At 41.9% G+C, this 16,713-nt stretch overlaps 1 protein-coding gene across 2 annotated transcripts; it reads left to right on the forward strand.

Moving 5' to 3' along the window:
• The first annotated feature begins 3,740 nt into the window (after positions 1-3,740).
• Positions 3,741-8,377, forward strand: NANOG (Nanog homeobox). 2 transcript variants are annotated; one of them, XM_008585454.1, is made up of 4 exons: positions 3,741-3,891; positions 5,905-6,161; positions 7,320-7,406; positions 7,541-8,377. In XM_008585454.1, the coding sequence occupies exons 1-4, from the start codon at positions 3,741-3,743 to the stop codon at positions 7,955-7,957; spliced, it is 912 nt and encodes a 303-aa protein (XP_008583676.1). In that variant the 3' UTR covers positions 7,958-8,377. The 2 variants fall into 2 exon arrangements, with proteins under 2 accessions (XP_008583676.1, XP_008583677.1); XM_008585455.1 differs by having other exon boundaries at positions 7,592-8,377.
• Positions 8,378-16,713: the final 8,336 nt, after the last annotated feature.

A 16,713-nucleotide genomic window follows, 5' to 3' on the forward strand; every position in this document is an offset into this window, starting at 1 on the left:
TAAGTGCTATAAAGAAAAATCAAGTGGAGCAGGATAGGGAGTGGGAGACATCCTTGAGAAATCAATATTAAAGATTTAAAAGAGGTAAGACACCAGGCTGGTTTCGATTTCTAGGGGAAGACTGGACCAGGGAGAGACACAAGTAAAGGCAAAAGCCCTGATGTGGGGCTTGTTTTGGGACCAGCGAGGACGCCAGCGTCCGGGTGTGGGGAGAACAGCAGGAGGCAGGACAGAGGTGAAGCACAAGCCCGAGGAGGCTTCTCTCGTCACTCTGAATGAGAGAAAGGCAAAGGGGAATTGTGAGCACGGAGTAGACGGATGTGACTGTCATAAAAAAAGAAAAATCGTCCTGGCCAATATACTGGGACTAGATTATAGGAAGGCTGGGGTGCAAACACAGAGGACAGTTGGGGGGCTTTCAGAATAAGCCAAATGATAGAAGGTGGTTTGGCAAGATGCTTAGAAAAGGTCAAGTGCAGCTTGGGCTGGCACATGTGTCAAACGTGAGCTTAGCCTTTTGCCAGGAGACTCAGGTAATCTCAAGCTCCCAGCTGTTCTGTAGCATTGGTAATAATGAAAGAAATACATGTTTTATAAAAAGAATAACTGGGGCTGGCTGGTTAGCTCAGAGGATCCGAGCGCTGTATTATAACACCAAGGACAATGGTTCAGACCCCCCTACCAGCCAGCTGCTCCCCCCATAAAAGATCATTTCTTGACACTCGTCTGGTTCACCAAACCCTCATCCATGTGATTATCAAAAAGTCACTCAACAGTGGAAGGAAAAAGAATTAAGAGAAAGTAACAATTGGATTATAGACATATTTTGAAGGCAGAGTCAACAAAGAGCATTAAGATTTTGGCCTAAACAGCCGGAAAGATGGACTTGACACCCACTGAGATGGAGACAGCTGTAAGACAAGCCTAAGGAGGAACTCTGGTTGTTTGGTTTTGGTCAATTTCCAATGACCCATTTGACATTTCCATCTGTATTTATTAAATACAGATGATCAAACATGTATCAGGCACCGGGCCAGATGCTGACTAAGGTGGCTACAAAAATTGAGAAGATGGTGTCTGAGGCACAGTAAGAGCTCATTATACATTAGCTGCTGTGTTATTTTCCATGACTCCCCCCATTGCACGCCTGCCTTTGAGCTGCGTTAAACAACAGTACTGGAACCCAGTCTTCCTGTCACGCCTTTCAGCTGGAGCCCCTTCCCCACTCTCTCCACGTCTCTCCTCAGGTCCACTGAAGACCCTCTGGTCTGTCTGAACTACCCTCCCCCGCCCCAGCTCCATTATTTGTGCTGTCCTAGCATCCAGTGCACACCTCTTTTTTTCTTCAGTACTTACCACTCAACATTATAATTGTCTTTTTTGGTCTATTTTGATGTACTTTACTAAATTGTTAGCTCATTTTAACACACCCTCTCCTCCACCCACAGCCCATTGCAACAAATCCAAAGTCTCCAACAGCTTCTGAAACATTCTCAACGTTATTCAAATTGCTTTCCTTGGCAAAGAATGCAGTAAGTCTTCCGTCTGGCCACCAGCCCCCTTCCCTTTGGTCTTTCACTCCAGAGGCTCTTCCCTAGACACAAAGGCTCAAGGACGGGGGGATGGGGTGAATTCATCACCAGCTTTTATGCAAAGAATCCCTTCTGCAAAGAACAAAGCTTCTCGTACCTGCTGTTGAGAGAGCTGCGGGCTGAGAGCTGCGGGCAAACTCGGGTATTTGGCGGCCTTGACAGCCCCATGTACCAAACTGTGCTAACTGAGAGCCAGGAAGTCAAGGGTTTCTCGTACCTGCTGTTGAGAGAGCTGCGGGCTGAGAGCTGCGGGCAAACTCGGGTATTTGGTGGCCTTGACAGCCCCATGTACCAAACTGTGCTAACTGAGAGCCAGTAAGTCAAGGGTTTTTTATTTTTATTTTTTTAAAAACATATCCTACTTCTAATGAGGCAGTGACTATCTGCCTGAAGTACAATGTGTCTAGTTCCACTCACCCTCTCCCCAACGCCTCCCTTCTCAGGCTTCACCTCCAGAATTATGGTTTGAGAAGATGAAGAAAAAATTACACAGATTTTCATCTCCTTGCATTGGACCCAGCGATACCAGCACTCTCACAAGTTGGCATCTTTGCACTGTGAACAAACATCAGCTGGTGTGGGAGGGAGCAAAGCCAGCAGCTCTCGGTGGGGACCCAAGTAGCAGAGTGCAGGGGAGGATGAGTCAAGAGTTGTGTCTTAGAAAAACATATAATTGGGATTTGCGAACTGTTTACTTTTAGGGATGGGAGATTGGAAAAGAAGAAATCTTGTGCTTCTTCAATATTGGATTTGGGAAGGATGAGGAAGATGGAAAACTGTAGACTGTTGTCTTCATCCACAAATGTGTTAGTGCTGGAACCCAACTCTAAAAACTTTGTTGCCTGAAAAACATACTCCCTCTTCCCCCAAAATTGGGGGCGTGGGGATGGGACGGTGTTGAAGGACATGACAATACTACCAGCCGGAGAAGGAAAAGCTAAAGCATCAGAGGGAAAAAACCAGATGAAGTTGATTGACCAAAGACAGGAGACTAAACATGGATTCTAAAGGGAAGCTGTCACAATGCTTTGGCAAGTTCATTTCCAGGAATATCATTTGTTTTTAGAAGATGTTCCTCTCTATGTCCCCTCTTCCAGTAGGGCTGGTTTAGTGGCCAATAAATTTCATTATTTTACATCTAGTAATGTCTCAGATGAAATAAGAAGGTGATGTTTTCATTCTATCATGTTGTTCACTGGGTTAAAGAAGCTTCTATCCAGTAACTTGTATATAAACGCTAATTCAAAAATCTTCCACAGTAAAAAAAAGAAAAGAAAAGAAAAGTCTCTACAGTACTGATAGATGTGGAATTACTAACAGGGCACCAATGTGTCTTAGGTCGGCAGGTCGTGCTGCTCCTGTCCTCTGGCCTTTGTTAAAAACCAAGTGCTGGTGGATTTTGCTGTCTTTCCGAAAGCTAAAAAACAAGAGGAACTAAGGTGGGAGTTGAAAACAAGAACCAGTTTTAACATCAACTAATTAATGCCTTAGCAACATGCCATGTATGTTTGTGACCTTAGAAGGAGCGAAAGAGGAACATCGAGCTGGTGAAGTTTCTGCTAAAACTAGCCAGATTTTGAGATCCTAAGGAGTTCAGATGGAGAAATTGTCTTAGTGGGCATTTCCACAACCTGAGGTAGCCCCAGGAAACTGAGGTGCATCCTTGATTTAAAAGGTGGAAACGTAGTAAACCTAGAAGTGTGGGTCCCGGTACCCGCCAGCGACCAAAAACACCTAGAAGCGTTTAATTGCTGGGTTATATTGTCTCCAGGTTGGGCTGAGCCAGTTTTCCAGTTCCCCACCTCGTCTGGGTTACTCGCAGCCACTTTTGCATTACAATGGCCTTGGTGAGACTGGCAGACGGGATTAACTGAGAATTCACAAGGGCGTGGGGGGCGTGGGGGCTGCCAGGAGGGCGGGTCTAGGGGTGATAGCGCTTTCCTTATAAATATAGACTCCAGAGTCAATGTTTTGCTGGATCGGGCCTGCTACCTCCTGTTAGCTGCGGAGGCCACTCATTTCATCCTGGGTTTTGATGGTTTTACGTCTGGAGATCGTATTTCTCTAAGATCCTCCACCTAGATATTTGTCTTAAAGGCTTAACCTTCTTTTACGGTCGAGCTCTTTGATTTTTCCCCTCCCTTCAACATGAATGTGGATCCACCTTGCCCCCAAAGCCAACCTTGCCCCGAAGCATCAGATTCTAGAGATTCTTCACCAACGCCTGTGATCTGTGGGCCTGAAGAAAAGTATCCACCCCTGCAGATGTCTTCTGCTGAGATGCCACATGCAGAGACTGGTAAGAAAAAACTTAATCCTTGAGAGACCAAGTTCCTTACAGGAAAGAGAGAAGGAAAGTGGGTTAAGGAGTCATTTCTCTCTTGAGCAATTATAGTCCATTAATATAAGTGGGTGCCATTATCTTACCAGTCTTCTGCACACCCCTCTTTAAATTGTAACTTGGTGGCACATGCCCTTTCATCTGTGTCCCAGTCTCAGGAGTGTAGACTGAGATGAGGGACACGGAATTCAGCAATTTGACTCTGTACTGTATGTACATTTGAGAACCGCTGGGCTTAGGCACAGTGAAGACACAAATGTGGTAATTGAATAAGGTGATGCACAGATCTCAAGTAACATAGTGCTGGGCACGCAGTTACAATAGATCGTATTGCTGATTAACCAGAAGACCTAGTATCTCAACTTTAAGTGGGGTTAGCACCACATTTGTCAAAACGGCATGGCAAATCAAGGTGAGATTTATGTAATTAATATATACATTACGTATACATTATACAAGTGCATAATCCACATTTGTCAAAACGGCATGGCAAATCAAGGTGAGATTTATGTAATTAATATATACATTATATATACATTATACAAGTGCATAATATATATATATACCTATATATATAGTGGTTGGCTCTTCTCCTGCCATTTGGGTATATGGGTATTACTGAGCAGCTCTGAGTTTGTGGGTACCTGCTATGCTCACTTCTCCTAAATCCCAAGGTAGTATCGATCCAATTTATGTTAAAAATAATTCCAGAAAGTTTAGTGTGTTGCAAGTCAAACGGAAAGTGGCTAGAGTTTGGACCTTTTTTTTTCTTTTTGGCGACTGGCCAGTAAGGTTGAGTTGGGATCTGAAATCCCGTTTGGGTTCGAAACCTAAGCTATACTCGTGCTTGTAAGTGGTAGCTTCAGAGTGTGAGGAATACTGCAGAGTCGGTAACAATTTTGGGGGAATCTATTCATCAGTAGTTGTTAAGAAGAAAAACAACCAACTTTTACCCAAGAATGCTGTTTTTAACATGATATAAAATAGCTTAAAAACTGTATGTACATTATGACTATGACAGCAAAAAATAAGCTGTGGAAAAAGGAATACTGTTATATTCCAGCATTCAATTTTTAAAAACTTCTTGAAGTTTTAGTACATTGGGAGTGGGTGCGCTTCAGGAATTTGCGTGTGGTCCTTGCACGGGGCCAGGCCATTTTTTTCCGTGTCATTCCGTCTTTAGTGTGTGCTGCCGGAGCAAGCACAAGCGTTAGGTGGTAATTGTACCATTTTCTAACCTTTATGTTAATGTCCTTGCCTCCATGATCTCAAATGTTAAAAATAAAAGTGCTGGGTTGTGGGGAAGCACTTGGAAAGGAGCAAATAGGTGTGTCCTCCTTTAGCAGATCAAGTGCACATTTGTAGCCATAGCTAAGGTTTAGGACATGCCCCGCTTCTAATCATTAGAGGACATTTTTTTCCTTCTTAAATCTACTTGCAAAAAACAGGAAATTGTGACTTTTGCTGTTTTAGAGCCTATTTATTCCATGACTACAAGATAGAATTGGATTTGAACACTGGAAACACCCCAGTGCAAATGAGTATTTAAGGGGCTACTAAAATCCAGGTAATACTGAAGATTTTTAGTTACAAAGTCAATAGTTACAAAGCCAGGTCCTGTGCTAGGCAATTTTAATCTGTTACTTCATTTTAATTGATGAAGGAATGATTTTAGAGGTGAGGTCAAAGAGCTAGTAAAGGCAAAACCTGGGTTGAAACAGAAGTCTGTCAAAATCCATATTTCCTGCTAATCTTGGCATTTAGAGCTGGCAGTAAGTTGCTGGTTTTATAGGATCCCCAGCTGCCAAAAAAAAAAAAAAAAAAACTAAAAGAATTAAGATGTTACTTACTACCTAGGTCTGGGGTTGTGCGGATTATAAAAGTGCATTGTAGACTGTAATTTTTTTTAATTAAATGTTTTGATATATGAAAAGTTTTAGAGAAAAGTGTCATTTTATTTGTTCCCAACAGTCTCTCCGCTTCCTTCTTCCACGGATGTGCTTATTCAGGACAGCCCCGATTCTTCTACCAGTCCCAAAGTAAAACTGCCTGCTTCTGCAGAGAAGAGCACAGTGAAAAAGGAAGAGAAGGTAAAGAAACAGAAGACCAGGACCGTGTTCTCTCCCACCCAGCTGTGTGTTCTCAATGATAGATTCCAGAGACAGAAATACCTCAGTCTCCAGCAGATGCAAGAGCTTTCCAGCGTCCTCAACCTTAGCTACAAACAGGTAGGTCGTTTTGTTGTCGTCTTTGAAATGAGATAAAATAAGACTAATTTGCAGATGAATACGGCTAACATCTCTGTAGATGCACCTCTGTGTAATCCGGGTGTCTGTGCACCCCCCTACAAATAATTTAAAAATGAAAATAGAATCTTTTTGTGACTTGTTTTTCACCACTTCTTTCTTTCATTAGATATTCTATTATGCAAATGGGTCATAATTCATTAACCACTTTCCTTTGTTGCACAAACCAAAATTGTGAATGTGTTTCCAATTATTCCTGAATCAAAGCGGGGAGGCACACAACTCTGCCTTCCAGGTTAGAAGAATCCCTAACCAACACTGGTCTTCATTAAAGTAAAAATCCATCTTCTTTTTTTATCCGTGTGCCTTTGCTTATTGATACGGTCAACTTTTTTACATATTTATTGACCATTTTCTTTTGTCATTTACCTTATCCTCTTTGAGCATTTATTTTCTATCTACTTGTTCACTTCTTACAAATGAATTTGTAAAAGCTCCTCAGCCCTAGACCAGTAATGGGTAATTTTGGTTTTATGATGCTTGTAGAAATCTGGAAGATTTTTATTCAATCAAATATTTCATGGTTTTCTATCTCTGGTGCCATACTTAGAAAGTTGTTCCCTATTCCATGCTTTTATATATGTGCACACTGATTCTTCTGTGATCTCATTTCTAACTGAAATGTTTACAAACCATCTGGAAATTTTAGTTTATTGTGTGCTGGAAGATAATTTTTTCTTAAATAGTTCTTGTCCTAGTGGTATATTTCATAATTCCTGAATTGAAATGCCACCATTATTACATGAAATATAAATGTGCTTATGGGGGGGGGGATATTATTGCAGAGAGGCTACCTTTATCTGTGACTAATGGAGTGGGTAAGTGTAAAAAAGCGAGATCAGTAGACATTTAAATATGATCTTCCTGGTTAGTAGATTTGCAGTGGGTCTTATGTAACTGGCTAGATTTATTCAACAACAACAACAACAACAACAACAACAAAAAACCCAGATAACTAATTTGAGGGGCTTGGAAATTCATTCATAGAATATTGGTTCAAGATTTTAATAAGGACACTAAAAAATCCACATTTTGGTCCTAGATGCTAGTATTTTATAATTCCTGTCACTTTTCCTCCAGGTTAAGACCTGGTTCCAGAACCAGAGAATGAAATGTAAGAGGTGGCAGAAAACCAACTGGCCAAAGAACAGCAACAGTGCGGCTCAGGTAATGGGAAACTTTATTTTTTTTTCCCGCTCTTTCCTTTCAATGACCTTTCAGTTTTGTTCATCCCTGAAGCCAGCACTCCAACAACAGACAGTTTTGATCTTCCTTGTACCCTTTCCACCATTCTCTTTCAGAAGGGCTCAGCACCTACAGAATACCCAAGCCTCTACTCTTCCTATCACCAGGGATGCCTGGTGAACACATCTGGAAACTTTCCTCTGTGGAGCAATCAGCCCTGGAATAATCCAGCTTGGAGCAACCAAACCTGGAACAGCCAGTCTTGGAGCAACCATTCCTGGAACAGTCAGACCTGGTGCACCCAAGCCTGGAACAATCAGGCCTGGAACAACCCGTTTCATAACTGTGGAGAAGAATGTCTGCAACCCTGTACGCAGTTCCAGCAAAATTATGCCAGTGATGTGGAGTCCACCATGCAAACCGCTGGGGAAAGCCATAGTGTAATACAGCAAACCACTAAGTATTTTAGTAACACGCAAACCATGGATTTATTTTTAAATTACTACATGAACATGCAGCCTGAGGATGTGTGAAGATGGGTCTGTTATTCAGCTTCAGTCTGGGCAGTGGCTGGAACCCACCCTTCCTCATAGGACCTTCCTGATTTTAGAGCTGTGTCCCTCTGTCTTGGTATCCTGGTTCTTGTGCCAATTCTGTCAATTTGGGGGGTGAGGTATGACTGGAATCTAATCCAACCTCAAGTAGAAAGCATAAAGTACAGACATGTGTGATATGAAAGGGTTATTACTATTTTCTGGAATGGGGGGGCTTTACTTAAAATTTTAACTCAATTGTTCAGGTGAAGGGTTGAACTTATAATGTTGATTTCCTCCACTCCTTTTGTCTCTGTTTTACTACAACCTCTAATTTCCTTACTCTAATATTTGTAGAAGGAAGTTTTGTATTTTGCTACATCATGATAATATCTGCCCCAGTTTGGCTGGTTTAATAAAACATCTATTTTACCTTTATTTGTCTCTGTCCTGATTTCACCTAGTGTTTTTCAATGAGTAAAAATTCGACTAAATATGAGTCTTTGTTAACATTTTTTGATGTGGGGAAGAAATTAACTGGGGAGACTGCTATCTTAGAAAAGAGTAAAAGAAAGGTTAGCAAATCCTGCCAGGCCCTACACTTGAACAAACTTACATCCTCCTCCTTACTTACGTGTGTCATTTCATTGAAACAGTAACATTTGTGGTTATTTGCAGTTAAAGAAGAGATCTTGCCACATCTGGAAGATTTGGAGCAGAGAAGGGACAAGGAGAGACTTTTAGGTTTGTAAAGAAGCTAAGTGAAGAGCAGATGAGGGAAAGGGGGGACTACAGAAGGTAGAAGGAGTTAAAAGAGGAGGGAAAAAAGGTTAAGATCCCCTTACCGGTCATCTTTAAAAAACAAAAAACAAAATTATCTGTTTTCCTTAAATGCATTAGCCCAGGTTGAGATGGTTCCTTTCCTGAATATTCTCTATCAAAACATTTCTGACATGGGGAAGAGGGAAATTCGGGTAGTTGAACAGGAGAGGTTTAAGATTTTTGGTTCTTCCTAACTCAAATCTTCATTGTGACTTCGTTCACTTAAAAAAAAAAAAGCTATTGGTAAAATATTAAAACAAGATATGATAACATATAGTTAAAAGAGACAACCACTGTTAACTTTGATGTTACCTTTCCAGACACTTTCAGGCATACACATGACATAAATAATACAGATACTATATAACATTTTTCCCTATCCAAATGTAGGATTATAATGTACATTTTGTTCTGCAACTTGTTTTTTCTGTTTAATATATCATAGATATCCTTCCACATCAGTATATTTAGACCCGACTCATTCATTTTAATTACTGTGTAATATCACAGATTACAGAGGTACTACGATTTATTTGTTTCTATTTCTGCTTTGGTTACTTGTTACTACAAATAATACTATCACTATCTTGTCATTGTTTAATTAATTAATTTATTGTTTTCATTGCTTAAATAAACATTAAGGGCTGGCCTGTTAGCTTAGTTGGCTAGAATGCAATATTAACACCAGGTCCAAGGGTTCAGATCCCCTTACCAGCCAGCTGCCAAAGAAAAAAAAAAAAGGAAGAAAATGAAAACAAAAATAATAAACGTTAAGACATAGATAGGTTTTTAAAAATGGAACAATATTTTCACAAACAATAGAAAATTGGAAGCCAGCTGCCAAAGAAAAAAAAAAAAGGAAGAAAATGAAAACAAAAATAATAAACGTTAAGGCATAGATAGGTTTTTAAAAATGGAACAATGTTTTCACAAACAATAGAAAATTGGCTTGAAATTAGAGTTTTTGGGTTGACCATTTATTTCCCTTCTGATTTCATGGCTGAGAACTAACCGCTGGCTACTTTATTAAAGCACTATTAGGTAATAGTGACAAAAAAAAACCCAATAGCGATTAAAAAAAACCAAAGATGCATTAGAAAGGTATAGTCTTTAAGTTCCAAAAACTTACTTAATACCTAAGAAGGTAAAAGATCACGCTTTGAGAATAAAGCTAATAAATACTAAAGCAAAATCAACGGTGTAGGTAAGCCATCATAAGAGGAGGCTTGAAAAAAGTTTACCAAAAATAGGAGAGGTGCAAACCTAATTTACAGCTTTTCAGCTCATCCTTTTTTTTTGGTCATAGGATCACCAAGAATATGAACTATAATAGGAGATAAGGCAAAAAGGAAATTATTTATAAATTCACCTGCCAGCCTCTTTTATCTTTTCATATCCTTTTCCTTTTCTTAGAAAATCTTGCTTTCTCTGTTCTTCCAAAAGGAGGTGGATGTTACTCCCAATATTTTAGTTACTTTACTATATATTTTAGTTTCTTTCTTTTTTTTTTTTTTTTTGGTGGCAGGGCCGTATGGGGATCCAAACCTTTGACCTTGGTGTTCTCAGCACCATGCTCTACCAAGTGAGCAATCCTGCCACCCTATATACTTTAGTTTTTAAAATCCACTTTGTCTTGCTTGATTTCTTAGTTTGCTTTTTCCATTTCAGTTTGGACCTAAAGGAAAGAAGCAGGCTGGGTTGAATTGCCTGGGACTTCTGAATTTCCCCATATGGATTCAAAGCTCAGAAGTGGGAGGAGCACAGGCCTTGTTTAGTGAATTTCAAGCACCCAGTTCTCAGGGTAAAGGACAAGGCTAATTCTGCTCTGAATAATCCTACTATTCAGAAAACCTGGTGTCTGCAGGAAAAAACCAGGCTATGACTGCAAACCCAAAGGTGAAGGCAGACAACTGCCAGACAGAGGCAGGAAAATGGGGAGGGCCTTTAGTAAATACTGCATGCCTCCCGGGGCTGAGTGGGTTTTGACTCAGGCAGGAGATAAAGGGAATTTGTTAAATAAAGAAGGCAATTGGGGCAGACAAAAGCTTCTGGCACAGGAAGGTAGTTCGACTAAGGAACCAAAATGTAGGAATCTGAATAGGTTCCTTGGTGTGAGGTTGAAGGGAAACCTGATTGAAAAGAAGCAGCTGGCAGTGAGTCTCTCCTTAAGCCATTCCCGGTTTCTGGGTGGTTGATGTAAACTCTGTTGTTCTACAAGTGTCCTTGAGAATTTTAAAAGGTAAGTACATGGGAAATTCAATGCAGTAGTAGCACTACCTCCAAGTATATCACCAAGCAAGCTATCAAGAAAGAAAGTTCATGGATCACAAATTAAGGTGCTAGAATTGCAAGGTCTAAGCTGTGGATGAGACGCTGCTTTGGGAGCTATCCCCAGTGTTCTCTCTACTTGCAAGTAATAAATCCTTTTCCTCCTACCCTAGCCTTGGCTGTGCTCTCTGAAGGACGGACCCCTGTCATCCAGTAATGGAATCATTAAATCAGTTAAACATACATTGCACAAAGCACAGGGAACAGGATGGAGTACACTTAGGATAAGGGCGCATGTGGGTAGAAAGGGGGTTGCGATGTCCATGTGACCTATCTCTGAAGCCCCAGCCATCTCCATCGATGGTGTGGTCACAACTGACAACAAGGATAAGCATTTGAAATTGAATTAAGGCCAGGACTCTGCAGCAGGAGTATATGTGGTCACACTGTGTGTGAAGGCTCTCGACACCAAGGGGCAAGTACTCCTGGCCACGGAAGGAGCTCTCCTTGGTTGGATGAGTGGCTTTGGAATTTTTTTTTCTTTTTTGTAACCAGAACGTAAGTGTCTTTTTTTTCCTTAATGTTTTGTTTTGTTTTTATCGGCGTTTTGGAATTTATTTGTATTACTTTGGCAGAATACATGAAGGACTGGAATGAGTGTCACCAATGGGTGACCAACTTAAGAATTATGGATGTTGCATGTCTCTGGCACATGAGGATATTTACTGTTGACTAAGAGTATCAGGTGTCTCTTTTTGTTGTTGTTGTCAGACATAGCTTGTTTTTAATATATTTTTTTTTACTGATCCAATATCTAAACTAAAACTTCAAAAGAGTAGATGGTGCCAGTGCCGCTTTACCACGGTGGTACCTGTGGGCCCATGAAGATCATTCAGGTATCAGAAACAGTTCTTCCAAATCCTCACAATTAATTTAGTTCTTCAATTGGTTTTGTTTGCCATAGTTAATGGCTCTCAGGCAAGTTTCAGTAGCATTTAAGGTCCTCCAGTGCAAGATAAAATGGTAAAAAGAAAAGAATTTCATATTTTAATACAAAATATTCACACAGCATACTACACCTCTGTCTGCTAGCTGAATACCATGTTACTGATGAACTCTAGACAGCAGAAAAAAGAAAATTCCCTCTCCCAAGATCTATTAACAAAAAATGTAATTCCATACACTATCAGGATGTTGCCTTAGGGTAGGAAAATACATTCTAAAAATCTATGTTGGAGAAAGCAGGCAAGAAAACAGCATTTTTTCCATCACCAAATCTGATCCCATGCCCACTGGAATCAAGTTCAAAGTCTCATTAGTGTTCCCATTGGAAAGGTCTTTTTCTGCAAATCACCCCGGCTGTCTGCTGTTCCTGTGTGTGCTGCTGCACTCTTCTCCCACTAGAAAGAAGCATTTCTCCAGTCTTCCTTTTGCTGTGACTTCTGCTTCTGCAGTTAAGAGTTAAATAATAATTAATGTTGCCCTAAAGGTGAGTTAAAAACCCAAAGTGCAGGCTAGAATCCTGCTGTCAGGGTGTCATGTTTCAGGGAGCTGGTTAAAAAATACGGAAGGCTTCCTCCAAAAAAATAAATAAAATTTAGAAGTGTCACACATAAAAAATATGGAAGGCTTCCCAAATTTGCGTGTCCTTCTCGGGCAGGGGCCATGCTAATCTCTGTGTTGTGACGGTGTTAGTGCACGTGCTGCCCGAGCAAGTACTGAGTGCTTCTTGCTTCTTCTGTCGCTTTTTGTGTACTGTGCACGACCTCTGCTTAACTAAATCTCATATGTCTTACGGCTTATTAACTTATCTATCATGTGACTTATGAGTTACGCAAATTCCACTTCTCTCTTCCATAGCCAGTGAACATTCTCAGATAATACAACAAATGCACATTATACAAGATTAGCCAGACAGTTTATGTCCTTTCTGCATCTCTAAATCATTCCTAATTCTTATCCTCTCCTAGATCCCAAATACATTTCATGAGTCTCATATCCTTCCTCAGTGTGGGGAAAATAGGATAATTGAGTCAGGCTCCCTCCACACTTCTTGTAAACAAGTTGTGTGTGGGTGGAGTTAGTGTGCATGTGTGCCAATGTATCTTTTAGTTAATTGCTTTGGTGGGTGCTTCAGTTAGTATAGTTAGCAGAGCTGGCCGGGAGAGCTTGCATCTGAAGGTAGAACATGTTTACTCTGCTGGCAGCTGCTCAGGTTTCAGTTTTTCTTAGGACTTCGCCAGTAGCAGTTGAGTTTCTGAGTTTCTTTCTGCACGGCCTAGCTCATAGTGTTGTGTGTGCTTAATAAAGACTATTCCTTCTTCCACCAAGGCTCCAAGAACCATTTTGTCCAGTTACCTAGCTCATAGACCTGCATGTGAAGGGTTTGTGAATGGGCTCAAGGGGTCTGTGAGCTCCAGACCCTAGCCCTATCTCCACTATTGGCATCATCAGCAGGATTATGCCATGATTGGCATAGTCAGCAGGATTCTGAGCAGGTACAGGAGCCAAGAAGCCCTTGGAGAAGGAGGAAATGTGGCTACTTTTGAACATGTTGTGCCCCATGGCCACTCTCCTGTTGACCCAGATCTGGTTGCTGCTGGCTGTAATGCAAGGCAGCATAGACCAGGCACTAACTACAGTGGAAAACCCCTTGGGAGGGGAAGGAAATGTGGCTGTCCTTGAGCGTGTGGTGCCCAGTGGCCACTTTTCTGCTGACCAGAGCCTGGCTGCTGCTGACTCTGCTGCAAACTGATCGAGAGCTGAAGAAGAAAACACAGTTGTTGGAAGCATGGACAATTATCCTGGAGGATGACATGCAGCGACTGGGAGATACGAAGTGAAAAGCAGAGTTGTTGGAAGCGCGGATAAATGTCCTGGAGGATGATGTGCACAGACTGGCCACTCCTGCTTCTCACACCAGGGAAGACGAAGAACCCAGTGGTGAGTTGGGGGACACTGCGCATCCCCAGGCACAACCTGTCATGCACCAGAAAGTGAAATGCAAGCAGCATGTGGGACAGGACGGACAACCAGTGGGCAATCCACAGGTGACCCAATTTACCACCAATTTACAACCATATACCCAGGTTGAGTTAGTTGACTTGGGGAGACACTTTTGGCAGAAACACGGGGAGCCCATGGCTGCTTGGCTGTTGTGATTATGGGACCTATGGGTGGATAGCGTGATATGCTCTGATGAGGAGATGGAAAAATTGGCCTCCATCACCATGCACCTGTCCCCGAGGCAGTGGCAGCATTTTGCACTAGGGTATGCACTAGGGCCAGGTAATCACTCCTTAATGGAATGGATGAGTGCAGCTGCCTGAACCATGTGGGTGAATGCTGGAGGACTGCCCGAGATTGTTAGTTAATGGCAAACATATGCTGAGTTAGTTCAAATAATTCAAGAGCTGGGGATGCAGCAGTCCATGTTTAATGTGAACATTCGTGGCCCAGATGATGAAAATTTTACAGGCAGCTTGAGAGACATAGTGCTGCAGAATGCCCTGTCAACGTCCTTTGGGTCACTGATGGCCATACTGGCCCCATACATTGGTCACCCTGTACATGAGGTAACGGCCATGATAGCCAGCTTGGGTGAAGTAGAGGATAGCAGACAAGCAAAAGGGGTCTGAAAGGTGGCTAAGACCAAACCCCCAAGAAATACTCGGGATTTTATCCCAAAGGGACCAAGCAAGACTAGCCGTAAGCAGATGTGGCTTGACTTGCAGCAAACGTTGATAGGATGAAAATTGACTGGCAGCCGAGTGCAGCTGTGTTTGCCTTGTGGCAGCAATTGCGCCCTGAACAGTATTTCACTAAACGTCCAGAAACAGGGAGCAAGGCATGCTCAGTGGATTTAAAGGACTTTTTGATTGCTCCTGAGGAGGTGGATGAAGTGTTCAATTTCAAATAGGTAGCAGGCCAAGGTACTCGTCTTTTGGGGGCAGGCAAGGACTGGAGGCCTCATGTTGAACTGGCAATACATTGGTTGAAGACAAATGTGCAGCATGTTTTGGTGTTGGTGGATACAGGTGGAAAATGCAGTCTGATATATGGCAATCCAGATAAGTTTCCAGGGGCCACAGTTTGTATAGATGGCTATGGAGGACATACTGTTGAGGTCAAAGCCATGACATTGCCATTGGGCATAGGAAGATTACCCCCTCGTGTATACACTATATATATATATATATATCCCCTGTAGCTGAATATATCTTGGGTATGGAGGTACTTTATGGTTTGCACCTGCAAGCAATGGTTGGAGAGTTTCAGCTGCAGATATGGACAGTAAAGCCTGTGTTACAAGAATATGCTAAACATGACCCACAGGTGTTACCCAAGCCAAGATGTGTAGTTAATGTAAAGCAGTATCGCCTACCAGGAGGACATACAGAGATAAATGCCACTATATTGGAATTAGAGAAAGTTGGCATTATTTGTCCAGCTCAGAGCCCAATTAATGCTCCGGTATGGCCAGTGAAAAAGCCTGATGGTACCTGGAGAATGACTGTAGACTATCAAGAACTAAACAAAGTAGTGTCTCCTTTGTATGCAGCTGTGCCTTCAGTTCACATCTTGATGGATCAGCTGATGACTCAGACAGGAACTTATCACTATGTATTAGACCTTGCAAATGCTTTTTTTCTCTATTCCATTCTTGGCTGATAGCCAAGATCAGTTCACCTTCACATGGGAAGGAAGACAGTGGACCTTTCAAGTATTGCCCCAAGGTTATCTGCTTAACCCTATCCTCTGTCATGGTTTGGTGGCTGGGGACCTAGTCAAGTGGACTAGGCCCAGCACGGTTACAATGTTTTACTATATTGATGATGTGTTATTAACTTCTGATTCTCTTGCAGATTTAACCCAGGCAGCTCCAATGCTGCTAAGTCATTTGGAACAATATGGGTGGGCCGTGAACACAGCCAAAGTTCAAGGACCTGGGCTGTCAGTCAAATTCCTGGGAGTGATCTGGTCAGGTAAGACAAGAATCATCCCATAAGCTATTACAGATAAGATACAGGCATACCCTCGACCCACAACTGTAGATCAGCTACAGACATATTTGGGACTTCTGGGGTATTGGAGAGCTTTTGTACCCCATATGGCCCAAATGGCACACCCACTGTATATATTAACAAAGAAAGGAGCCCCCTGGTATTGGACAGAGGAAGTAGAACAAGCTTACTGGGCTATAAAAAGGGCAATACAGCAAGTATAAGCTTTACAAGTGGCCGATCCCACTAAGCCTTTTGAGTTAGATGTACAAATAACCCAGGAGGGATTAGGATGGGGTTTGTGGCAGAGATAAGACCAATTCCAAACACCTGTAGGATTCTGGTCTCAGCTCTGGAAGGACACTAAGTGCATTACACCCTAAAAGAAAAGCAGTTAGCAGCTGTGTATTCTGCCTTGATGGCCACTGAAGCTATCACAGGAACTGCCAAAGTCCTAGTAAGGACGACATAGCCCACAACAGGTTGGCTGCACACATGGGCCACCAACCCTAAAATGGGTGTAGCTCAGACTCCCACTCTGTCTAAATGGGGAGCATATATAGAACAAAGGAGCACTGTGTCTATGAGTCCTCTGTCCAAAGAGCTGCAAACTGTGCTAGGACCAGTAGAGGTTGTGGAGGAAACTTTGACACAACTGTTACC

The sequence above is a fragment of the Galeopterus variegatus genome, unplaced genomic scaffold, assembly GCF_000696425.1.
Source record: "Galeopterus variegatus unplaced genomic scaffold, G_variegatus-3.0.2 Scaffold3578, whole genome shotgun sequence".
Classification (NCBI taxonomy): Eukaryota; Metazoa; Chordata; class Mammalia; order Dermoptera; family Cynocephalidae; genus Galeopterus; species Galeopterus variegatus.

Coding starts and splice junctions, on each gene's coding strand:
- NANOG (XM_008585454.1), top strand. CDS start 3,741: ATGAATGTGGATCCACCTTGCCCCCAAAGCCAACCTTGCCCCGAAGCA. Junction 6,162..7,319: donor TCAACCTTAGCTACAAACAG/GTAGGTCGTTTT, acceptor CTTTTCCTCCAG/GTTAAGACCTGGTTCCAGAA. Junction 7,407..7,540: donor ACAGCAACAGTGCGGCTCAG/GTAATGGGAAAC, acceptor ATTCTCTTTCAG/AAGGGCTCAGCACCTACAGA.